This window comes from Spizellomyces punctatus (genome assembly GCF_000182565.1).
Source record: "Spizellomyces punctatus DAOM BR117 chromosome Unknown supercont1.2, whole genome shotgun sequence".
Classification (NCBI taxonomy): Eukaryota; Fungi; Chytridiomycota; class Chytridiomycetes; order Spizellomycetales; family Spizellomycetaceae; genus Spizellomyces; species Spizellomyces punctatus.
This window is the reverse complement of record NW_015971538.1, coordinates 39504-50660: the sequence shown is the minus strand read 5'-3', so window position 1 is coordinate 50660 and position 11157 is coordinate 39504. Positions and strand designations below refer to the sequence as shown.

General features: G+C 46.9%; 3 protein-coding genes across 3 annotated transcripts; 2 read left to right on the top strand and 1 right to left on the bottom strand.

Moving 5' to 3' along the window:
- Positions 1 to 233: 233 nt before the first annotated feature.
- SPPG_00883 (uncharacterized protein) lies at positions 234 to 3593 on the top strand. The gene is made up of 5 exons (XM_016749212.1): positions 234 to 2196; positions 2259 to 2405; positions 2493 to 2593; positions 2666 to 2780; positions 2844 to 3593. Exons 1-5 carry the CDS (start codon positions 538 to 540, stop codon positions 3336 to 3338), a joined length of 2517 nt encoding a protein of 838 aa, XP_016611434.1. The 5' UTR covers positions 234 to 537; the 3' UTR covers positions 3339 to 3593.
- A 2635-nt stretch (positions 3594 to 6228) lies between these two features.
- SPPG_00882 (uncharacterized protein) lies at positions 6229 to 7688 on the bottom strand. The gene has a single exon (XM_016749211.1). It carries the CDS (start codon positions 7664 to 7666, stop codon positions 6413 to 6415), a length of 1254 nt encoding a protein of 417 aa, XP_016611433.1. The 5' UTR covers positions 7667 to 7688; the 3' UTR covers positions 6229 to 6412.
- Positions 7689 to 8117: 429 nt separating this feature from the next.
- SPPG_00881 (uncharacterized protein) lies at positions 8118 to 11151 on the top strand. The gene is made up of 6 exons (XM_016749210.1): positions 8118 to 9088; positions 9373 to 9511; positions 9583 to 9994; positions 10067 to 10236; positions 10295 to 10758; positions 10816 to 11151. Exons 1-6 carry the CDS (start codon positions 8705 to 8707, stop codon positions 11023 to 11025), a joined length of 1779 nt encoding a protein of 592 aa, XP_016611432.1. The 5' UTR covers positions 8118 to 8704; the 3' UTR covers positions 11026 to 11151.
- The last annotated feature ends 6 nt before the right edge of the window (positions 11152 to 11157 follow it).

Genomic DNA, 11157 nt, shown 5'->3' with positions numbered 1-11157 from the left:
TTATAGTGTTCTTTTTTTTTTTTTTTTATTTGCGCTTTTCAACAGCTTTTTGGGGGTTTCCTTGCTTGCTTTGGCTTGCGTATGTGCCTTACTTGTGTGTGTGTTGTTTCTTGTAAAGCAAGACAGCAAAAGCAAGACTTGATTTTAGTTTTTGTTGCACCGCGAACAACCCCCCATGCGGGTTTGAAAGTTAACGGCTCGGCGGCGGTATTTCTTTTGGACATTATTATTTTCATTTCCATCCGCAATCTCTTCTTGGACTTGCTCTTCGCTTGGTCTATATTTTCCTTTATTCTTTACAAGAGTGGGACGGTGTAGGGAAGCTGTTTACCACTGGGCATTCAGTGCTTAAAGGCTAGAGGCGAAGGTGAGTTTGGCGGCGCTCTTTTTGTGTTGGAATTACTAGCAGCATGCAATCAAGGTTGGCAAGTTGCAACTCGATAAACACTGACAGACTTGTATCGCAGAAAGTTCTTTCGCCTCCCGTTCACATAGAAAGCGCCCAACCTTTTTTTTTCATTTCTTTTTTGACGTCTCATGACAAACGGCGCCGTTCTCCCATCTGCACCCTCTCGAACGGCGTCCCTCCCCGAACAACGTCTTCAAGAACATACCAGAGCCAGCCAATACCAACGCAGTCCCCGTATCCCCATTCACATTCAAGACACTGACACCATGGGTCGTATACCACTCCCGTCGCCTGCCCTGGTGGACAAGATTGAGGAATGGAAATCAACGGTTCCGTCTTTACGGTCGGTGGAGGTGGACCACAAGGACGATGATGCGTCACGCAAACGGACGGATTCGGGTGTAAGGGGCATAGCGTCTACCGAGTTCAAACCTTTTGAGAGGGGTGAGACGGTTGGGTTTGGGCGACGGCCTCCGACGAAGGCTACTGGCCCAAGACAATGGCGGTCGTATGAAGGTAGCTCATCCCTTCCACAGGTTAAAGCGACACGAAAACAAGAGTTGGAGGACCATCGGTTGACGTTGGGGTCCTTGACGGCTGGATTGGGATTTGATGATATAATATCGCGTATAGATAAAGTTCAGTTTTCAGATTTTTCGGATGATCCGGATACTGCTGGGCGCAAGTTTGCTGAAAAGGTGTTTGGAAGTGTGGAATGGGATCGAGGGGGGTCTCCATCGAGTGGTGGGCGGGTCATGGGAGGTGGGTTGGACAGAACGGGGCCGTCAACGAGACAAGGGCGCCCATTACCGCGATTTGATGAGACAGGACCGTCCTTTGATGGAAATCAAGACAAAAAGACTCTGCCACCCCGGAAAACCTTGGAAGGAGGAGGGAAGCCAGGGTTCTTTGGACGTGTCATGCCGGGTCTTTGGAAATCTCCAACGCAACCTACCCGACCCGTTGAATCCACCGGGATACTCCAAACTTCTCCCAGTCGATCTCCTAAACCTCTATCTTTTTCAATACCCGAGTCATCGTCATCAAATGAAAAGCCTGTACAATCACGAGGGAATACCCGGAGTCTGCATGTGCCGACCTCACCCACCACTACTACCGTACCGACTCCGCTACATACCTTTCCGCGTACACCAGTGCGCACCGAAGCGGCCGCACCCGCCGCTGAAGGGCAGCCACCGATCTTTTCCCAATTTGCTCGTCAGACGAGTACTGGATCCTTGTCAACTGGCTCGACGCGGTCATCCCTGACCCCGTCTGTCAAATACCGATTCCGCGATCATCTCACACCGCCTTCTTCACCCTCCCCCCCACGTAAATCCATTGACGTCTTAGACCGCCCACCCACCCGAAGCAAGAGCCAACGCTCCGGTCGCTCCAGTTCACACTTTTCAAGCCGATTCCGATCTCCGAGCCGCGACCGTCCTCGTAAATCCCTCGAGGCCTCCTCTCGTAAATCCAGCGACATGTTTTTCGAATTTGTTGATGAGTTGTACTCTAGAGCGGATATGTACGGATTCGTCGTGTTCAATGATGATAAGACACGAGGTGATAAACTCTCCGAAGCGGCTTTTTTGAAAACGGAAAAGCAGCGGTGTCGCAAGTGGCGGGGAATGGCTATTGAGGTTTCTGTTCATCCTGCTGTTATGGAGGCGGATAAAAGGGCCAGGGAGGCGAGTGGAACGCCGAGGATGTTGTCTGCTGAAGGAGCGAGTGTACCAAACAAGGTGGCCATTTCCCCATTGTTTTCGTTCAACAAGAATGGAAAGGTGGGTTTTTGTGACTGCTTTTGCGGTATTGTTATTGTGTGGGTATTGATTGTAGTATACAGTTTTTTTCTCGACTTTTCAAGGGCGTGCCCCAACTCTGGCGTGGTCATGTCTGGTACCATCTTATTACGGGGACGAGTGGACTTTACGATCGCATGACGCCCGACCAGATTGGCATGGCTGAAGCGGATTTCATTGAAAAGTACCATGTAAGTTGGTTACCACCTCTAACCATCCCTTCTCGACCATATTTTTGTTGGTTGGATGCAGTTTGTACTGATTGGATCTTCCTTTAGGAATTCCAAACCCAACCCTCAGCCCACGACACAGATATTCTTTTATCTGTTTCCAAAACCTTTGGGAACCATATATGGTTTATGCAGCGACAAGGACCTGGGTACGGCTCTCAAATTTGTTTTACATTTGTTTCCTCGATGTTGGGTATTTATCCATTCTATGTGTGTTCCAGACAAACGGCTTTAACTAGATTATTGAAAGCTTATTCACTCTATGATCCCGAACTTGGGTTTGTGGAAGGTATCAACTGCGTGTGTGCCATGTTGTTGACAGTCATGGAAGAAGAGGTACAGTTTTCATCCACGTCGATTTTGTGTCTCTCTGAATTGGGTATTGAACTTTTTGTGCAGCGGGCGTTTATTACCCTCATTCACCTCTTCCACACCGCCCCCACCGCACACTACAACCTCCGTCTAAACTACACAACAACCCCACTGACAACCGCCCACGATCACCTCTTTCGAACACACCTCCCGAAACTCTGGACTCATTTCCGTCAATTAGGCATCGAGACGAGCGATTATCTCCCACAATGGTACCGTACCCTCTTTCTCAGTCAATGTTCCATGGACCCTCCTATCCGCCGGCACCGATCCGACTCAATAGGCCCGCATAAACGCTGGGAAGGCGTCCTTGATTTCGGTACCGTGTGCAGGATTTGGGATTTTGTTGCGTTGGGAGGCTCTGAGGGGCTCTCTAAAATCTCTGTGGGTGTGCTCATGGGGCTTGAGAGTTTGTTAATGTCTTATGGGCGGGAGGCTATCTTGCATATTTTGAGGTGTGAGCAAGTTGTTACTGTTGATGGTGAGAGGATTTTGAAAGGGGTCAAGAGGGTTTGGGGATGAAAGCGTAGAGTATGATAGAAGGGTTTAGTTTTTTGCAAAAGTGGGTCGGTTTTTTGCATTTTAGTATTTTTTAGTTGTTTTTTTTGGTGTCGCATTTTTTTTGATTGTTTGTGTATGTGCATGTTTTTTTCTTCTTTTAGATGAGGATATCGGTGGTATATTTTTTTCTTGTATGTACGTATGTATGGTGGTTGTATGTAGTCGTATGTGTCTGTATCTTGGCTTTTTCAATGATGGTATATTCCCGCATGCATATCTTTTAGACTTGTGTACGATAAGAACTTTTTTGGATGTTGCAGTACGCACATTCTTTTATGGATGTGATAAAAAGTTAAACTACTGGGCTAAGAGTATATGGAGAAATTGATGTATTTCGGATGGGGGTCTAGCTTGCATTGCTTTTTTCCTTTTCTCTTACATTTTTGGATACGCATCTATGGACCCGATCATAACCTTGCCATGAATGACAACCATACACCTTTTGCTTAGTCTTTTAATTCGTAACGGGATTGAGATTCTTTGGGATATTGCATTTTGGAAAATCTATCACACCCCACCAAATATTCCGTATAATGGATAGTACCATTTGAAGTGCCTCGCCATTTTCTTGCATGGGATGGATAATATGCTTATCAGACGGATCCTTTAAGATATTGTTCAATATCATTAAGATGAAGCATTTGAATTGGACTCGGACTTGCGCTGTAGTATTTTGACAGTGCTCCAGCTCCTTTTTGTCTTGTTGGGCGCTTCTCAATGTTATGTGGTATACGTTTTTCACTAACAATGAAATCGGATTTTTTCACATTGATTTTGGCCAAAGTAGTTCTTTTTGTGTTTTGCCTTGTTGGTGCCAATGTATTATCACATTTGTGATGACGGGCCACCCATAGTGATGTCGTACTAGAGCAACCTATCCACTTTTCTATTTACGATTTGCAAAAGTTACAAAATCATCCCCCTATAATCCATTTCATTCCTATTTGCCACACACTCCCCCAACGCTATCCTATCAATTTACAATCCCACCACCTGCCAGATCACCATACCCAACAATCATCGCCGTATCTATTCCATCTCCCTATAGTACTTTACCCCCATCCCACACCCAACGATCAACGCCGCTACACCCCACCCCCTCCATACCCTCCCGACACTCTGCTCATTTCTTTTAGGTATTGGTACAATGCGTGGGGTAATAGGTACTCGTGTAAGAGATCCGAATGGAGCAAAGGGAAGCAAAATCCTCATAGTAGCACTGGTAATAGGCTTTTGCTTGTCCGTAGGGTTAGATAATTTGGTGTGGTAATGGGGGTGTAGACTCTTTTGGTATGTTGTAGAGACGAGGGGTTTTTATATCTCCGTGTTCGCTAAAAGTTAAAGCGCTAACTTGATGGGGGGAAAGGAAGGAAAAAAGCAGGAGCGATACGATCCTTACGTACGCGTATCATCCGCCACATGCGCCACAGATTTGGTCGACTGAAGAAGCGTTTGCTGGTCGTTTTGTTGCTCAACAGCGGATATGTTTATTGCAATCTAATCAAGGTCAAGCATGTTTGTATTTTAGCAGCGCTCCCTTATATTGAGTCAGTGTTTTTCAGCTGCATCTACTGGGTCATGTCTTGATAAAGCTGCTCATCAGAATCGTTCCGGCAAGGATGGAGAAGCGGGAATTGACCCACTTGAAGTTCACATCCGATTAATATATTTTGTTAATGTACTAACAATGGTTCAAGAAACCCTACAGTTTATTTGCTGCTAGTCAAGTATGATAAGAAAGGTTTTAATTGCGAGAACATATGAATGTACATAAGAGGTATCACACATTATTCCTTGTTATTATGTACTCGACACGAGGACGTCTGGGTTCGGACCTGGAGGCATCAATCCTTTTGGAAGACACTTGCGTCTCTCTGCGAGCACATATTCGTTCGATGCGGGTATGAAGTGGATGACCATTTTCCAGTACTTTACCTTGCATGCGAGCAACTGTCACATCCATTAGAGAAGAAGACAATGTCAAGGGGGATTTTAGAAAGATTTTGGTTTTCCTTTTCCAGGATGTAAGATGGCGAGTCCGGGTCGAGTAAGGGCTATCCATCAGTTTGATGTCTCGGATTAGACGAATTGACCAGCTGGGATGGAGCAACTATTTGAGTTCTATTGCTGTATCTTCAGTCCATGATCACCGAGTCAATTCAATGCTGAACAATGGAATAAAGCATCAGGTGGAACTTGTCACCATAGAGCAAAATTTGGACTCACCCTTGTCGCAAGGATGCAGGATACCAGAAATCACAGAGACAACTTGAGCGGTCCGTCGGCGCAGCGGAACAGAAACTCGCTATGACGGATGACTGCTATAAACAAACGACTGTGATTACAAGTCTATGTCAGAACAGCCTTTGTATTGCTGTCGATACTTCCATCAAGAAATTAAGAGCTACAAGTCTGGCAGTCCCTGTAATTGGCAGTATTCAAATCCCCCTCGAGAGATGTGGTTTGTGCGCGCTAGCTATGCGCGAGAATGAGCAGCTACGAGCATGAAATAACCAGGTTGAGAAAGTCATGACTTATTTCTTCAGAGATGAGGTCATCCTGTTGAAGCGTTACTCTATGGCTCGTTCCGTATGAGACGTTCAGTCATTATCAAATGCTCTCCACTTTGCGTTTCACCAACATGAGGTTATTGCTTTCAAAGGGGAGAACGGCAACGGCGGGCTTGTACAGGGCATGCCATCAAAACCGTCCAAATATAAATATTGGTGTTGCTTTTTCCAGATATGTGTTCTGCAGGATGCTCGACGTGGATCCCACTCTCATCCTGTATGGAAACGGGTAACAGAAGCCAATCGTAATAGATCACTTGGGCATTTCGATAGTCATGAAAAAAAAAGTCCAAGGTCTCCGTGACATATTCCAAATATCAATTACAATCAAGTATAAAATGTACAGGGAAAAGATAAAACGGCAGAGAAGGATCCCAAGCCCATTGACTCAGTCTATCTTCCTTTTACGAACATGTATGCTTGGACTCTACGTCCACGCAAGATACTGCTGATCAGCTCATCAATTCAGGTTACGGTCGCATACTTTTCTACCAACTGATCCAAGGATAAATCCTTCAAATCTATGTATAAAGACTCCAATTCGCTTCGATGGAAGCCTGAATCTGTCCGATTGGATTTATGCGTACAATGCGACACGGTCGATCGAGCGTCATGATCTGGCGGTGTTGGTGTAATGACAATGATGGGTCTACTCTTGGGAGTCGGTGGAGGAAGGTACGGTGCTTGCAGTCTTGGTTGATCAAAGGACCTTTTTGGGGCATCGTACCGCGATGGGGTTGCTGATAGAGTGTCCTGGGAGATTCTCCCCGTCTGCGTTTTGAGGGATCCATACGTGTCCTGTGATCCACGGCCTGCTCCATGGACCGATGCTGTGAGGGCACCGGGCCGGGGAAAATCAAAGGATGAGCGTTCTCGTCGTTGTAGGTTCTCCTTTTTGAGATCCTGTGCGGCTCGTATGCGTGAAAAGACGCCATTGAGTGCTTGCATCTGTGCGTCAAGGTGGGCGGAAACGGATGAAGAGTGTGTGGAGGAGGTAACGGAGGAGGGTCGCGGTGACAGCTTTGATGGGGGCAGGGGAGGGAAGGGATGGTGGACCTCGCGCGGCATATCGGCGGAACGTCGTGTCCAACGGGCGTCAATAGGAGTTGGGGTAAACGTTGAAAACGAAAATCCAGGTCCTGTGGCTGACCGGGTAGAGTCGATGGATGGGCGTGTCGCATAATACGAGGGTCTGACAGAGTCATGCGAACGGCCAGTCTGAGAGGAGGATTTCAACATGTCACTGGTCCGGTTGCTCCCTCTGGGTTCTTGTCTGGAAGTGCCCTGTCCTGGTATTGCTTTCGTCTTGTCCTGTATCGAGTGGCGCACATCGTCATCGGACTCCCAAAGAAACGACGGACGATACGACGCAGTGGCTGCATCTTCGTGAATGACAACGCTGTCTGGACGAACACTGCCAGCAGTAACAGGTGCTTTCCCGTTCTTACGAAGCTTTTTACAAAACTTTTTTATAGATTTTAGGAGCATGTATTGTGTATGTGAAGAATCAAAGGGATGGGAGGCGGGAAGGTGGAAAATAGTGGTCTCGGCGGGCGGGAGGGATGACATATGTTCTCGGCAAAGAGCTTCTTTGCTGGACGGAGGATCGGCGATGATTCTTGGGCTGGGGAACCCCCGTCGGCAGCCACGTTCAGAAAGCGTTTTTTCGCTCTCCCCATGTTTACACCTATTTCGCGTTGGTGTGTTCGTGGATGCCATTTTGCCACGAAAGACAAATTCATGCTTTTCGTTGGGGATGCCCATCGATGAGTCCATTCACCCCCTTCCCCGGCAAGCCACCCCTCGGCTAACAAAAGAAACAGCTAGACAAGTGGTTTTCCTATGCAGTTTAGTTTAAACCCCTAGGGGCCGTTTTCACAGCTTTTGACTCTGTTATTTTGCGTGAAGAGCTTTTGTGGATGTTGGGGCAATTGGGGGCTGAAGAAAGCCGTGAAAAACAAAAAGATTTCTTTTAGGCCTTTTTTTGTTTGACTTGTTCTTTTTATGGTCGTTTGCTTCAACCTGCCTTTTATTTTATTGTTTCCACATGGCTAGTAGTTGAATAGGCCATTATTGAAGAACAAAAAGTAAAAAAAGGTGTGCCAACGGATGACATAAGTGTTCAAAGCATTGGAATGCATTTGATGCATCCATTGGTTTATCACGTGTGTAAACTGAGCATTTATAAAGTCTTTTGGGTTTCGGCCTTTCTCTCCTTTCTGACCCAACGGTTTGCTGTGGTCCCAAAAGGAATATACAAGTGCTCAAAAGTAAAAAGACTAGGGGGAGCAAGAGCATCCCAAATTACCGTGTTTGTTTTTTAAGCAAAAAGGTGAAAAAGGAGGGTTGGACTCTCTGCGTGTGCAATCCGGGACTCTACAAAAAGCTTTCTGGCGTATATTTGCTTGACAGCAGATTTGATATTCGAGGTCTCTGTTGAGAGAACTTGTGGGCGTTCAGTAAGCTGTCAAGTAGGCGCTGCAGTAGCTTCTCATTGACTGCGCGCAGCCTGTTGTTGCTGCCTTTGAGTGTAAGGCACTCTACATCCCCTCTTGGCATTTTTTGATACGAGCCCCACCTGTGCCGTATTCCTTTGGAGCCGCAAACTTTTCGGCAGCCCAAACAGCGGTGAACACTACAAAAGGCATATTTGGTCTGCTTCGCCGAGCGAGGTCGGTGCTGAGGCGTCTTTCCCTGCACTCTTTGTTTCTTTCGTCTTGGCCCCGTCCTTTTGGCCCTTTACCCATTTTACACGCCATGGATCATCGACGCGGTTGGGCTGCGGGACCCGTCGGTCACCAACCACGGTCGCATCGGGGAGCTCTTCCCAACGGCACCGTTCACCTACACCAACGACCACCTTCAGATCGACGGCAGCTCGCCGCTCGCACGCATGCTCAAGCGCAACAAGCCACTACTGGGTCATCACGCAAAAAGCATTTCAAACCATACAGAGCGATTTCACCACGCCATGAACATTACCCGCATGTTCCAACTGTCCGTCATGCAGCTTCGGGAAAAATTGGCACTCCGCTGAATATAGATGGTACGGCAGAGAAAGGTCAAGCCATGTCGCCGACGACCAACTTGCCTCTTTTGTCCCCAGTTGTGTCGCCCGACGACGCACAACGTCAACTGGAGGTGAGTTTGCGCTTTACATATCTTGATGCACAAAATGAAGGAGCCTTGCCATTGCAATTGGATTGGAGCAGCATATCCAATACTTGGGGAGAAAACGCGCTGGATTGACTTTACATACCCAAACATTGGGAGTCGTATCCACTCCCTACGTCGACATATCTTGGCAGTGTACTGTCGAAAGATGGACATGATCGTCCATCTCCAGTCATAGCCATGTGCATGCAAGACATCAGTCCCATCAGTGTCTTCATTGCCTTACCAGTTTATTCTCCATTTTTCAACAGTATGTGTGTAGCCTGGTATCATGTTTGCAAACATACATGCAACCACAACAAGCTATAAATGCCACGATACAGAATCACCAAGTTCCAGGAGGGTTGGATGGCCTTATGGCACCGATAACCCAGTCTACTCTTACACCAGGTACACCAATCCTTCAGAGTTCCGCTGGGTCCCTTAATCTTGTTTGCATTAACCTCATTGGCATCTTCCAGCCGTTGATGAGCAACCGGTGGTTCCAACTCCTGTTCCCACGTATATCGAGTTTTCCTCTCAATCCCGACTTCCGCCCTATTCACCAACTCTCATATTACCCGCACCATATAACACACCATGTACATTAACCTTGCACGAAGTCAGCACGATATCATTCAACGAAACATTTCTGCTAGCTTCTACATTCCAAGTTCAAAAACCCCTCCCGCGTTCGTTTTTCAGCAGCTTTGGTCAACTTGGTCATTACGGTAGCCAGCATCGGCTTGTCTTCAAGTGGCCGGAACCAGATAGTGACTTTTGGAAGGATTTGGCCGGATTGAGAAAGACTGTTCATGTAAATATCAAGGAGAAGGGAACTGACAGGGAATGGGAGATGCACCTGAAGCCTTCACGAGACAAGTTGAATAGAAAGTAAGTCTGATCGGCTGGATTGTGACTTTACTAAGCCGTTAGAAACTTATGCTATTTCCTTCCGTCACCTAGGATCTTTGCTTACTTTATACCGGCCGGTGCCATTCGCAAGGCGCTACGGCAGCAGGTTGATAAAATGCTGTTCGATCGCAAGCTCCCCCTCGTCCTTGACATTGACGATACTATTCTCCGGGCTGTGGGCCCTGAGCCAAAAGCTTTACCACGAGAACAAGTACCATTAAGTACGCATTAGCAAGATACATTTTTTGATGATCACAAGTTAATATCTCATTCAAACAGTTCCGGAATCCCGTGTGGTAACCTTGCGTCGCGGAATGCAAGTCGTACTCTCTTCGTCCGTCATTGCTTTCCTTGATTGGGCCAAGGAAAGATTTGAAATCAGCCTTTGTTCAATAGGAGACCAAGAGTACGTCCAACAAGTCTGTGAGATTCTGAACGACGTACCAGCCGGTTCTGCACTGCGTATTACTGGAACGGCATACTCTGCACGAAGCGAATATGAGCATTTGAAACAAATGCAGGGCAGGAAATCTGCGGAACCATCGTCACGAGACAAGGGCGCTCTCCCACCTCCAAAAGATTTGGCTAGTCTGTATGGATTTTGGCACTTGTGGGAGGAGGAACAAAAGGGTGCGCTACCGAAGGAGGAGGGAGAAGGATATGGTTATGGATTCGGATTGGAGCCGCTTATTGTGGACGACAGTCGCATGTCATGGCGAAAGGATCAGCACAGCCACCTAATTGTAGGTCATTCGTTCATATTTGAGTCACAGAGGCACATTGGTCTAACTCAATCACAGGAAATACGTCCAAAAGCACACTCAGCATACAACATCTGGGACGTTTCCTTCCAACCCGTCCAGGCTGCCCTCTCAAGCATTCACGCAATGTTCTTTGATGAACTTGATAAACTGCGAACAGGAAACTCGATGTCAAAACCAAGTGTTGTGGATTGTTTTGGGGAATATTGTAGAGGGATATTAAGCTCTAAGATTGCCGAAGAGGTGTGAGGGTTTCTGAGCGAAGTTTATATACTGGCTGTTGAGAGGGCAGGAACCTCTTTTTTTTTCTGAGACCACTCGGTAATCCAAGACTGAGTTGCATAATAAATATACCGAATATACCTGGGTCTGCACATATGA

What these genes read in the sequence shown, in the direction of transcription:
- SPPG_00883 (XM_016749212.1), top strand. Translation starts at nt 538, where the DNA reads ATGACAAACGGCGCCGTTCTCCCATCTGCACCCTCTCGAACGGCGTCC. An exon ending in ATTTCATTGAAAAGTACCAT is followed by an intron (nt 2,406 to 2,492) that starts GTAAGTTGGTTA and finishes ATCTTCCTTTAG; the next exon opens with GAATTCCAAACCCAACCCTC. An exon ending in ATGCAGCGACAAGGACCTGG is followed by an intron (nt 2,594 to 2,665) that starts GTACGGCTCTCA and finishes TGTGTGTTCCAG; the next exon opens with ACAAACGGCTTTAACTAGAT.
- SPPG_00882 (XM_016749211.1), bottom strand. Translation starts at nt 7,666, where the DNA reads ATGGCATCCACGAACACACCAACGCGAAATAGGTGTAAACATGGGGAG.
- SPPG_00881 (XM_016749210.1), top strand. Translation starts at nt 8,705, where the DNA reads ATGGATCATCGACGCGGTTGGGCTGCGGGACCCGTCGGTCACCAACCA. An exon ending in CCAGTCTACTCTTACACCAG is followed by an intron (nt 9,512 to 9,582) that starts GTACACCAATCC and finishes GGCATCTTCCAG; the next exon opens with CCGTTGATGAGCAACCGGTG. An exon ending in CGAGACAAGTTGAATAGAAA is followed by an intron (nt 9,995 to 10,066) that starts GTAAGTCTGATC and finishes TCCGTCACCTAG; the next exon opens with GATCTTTGCTTACTTTATAC.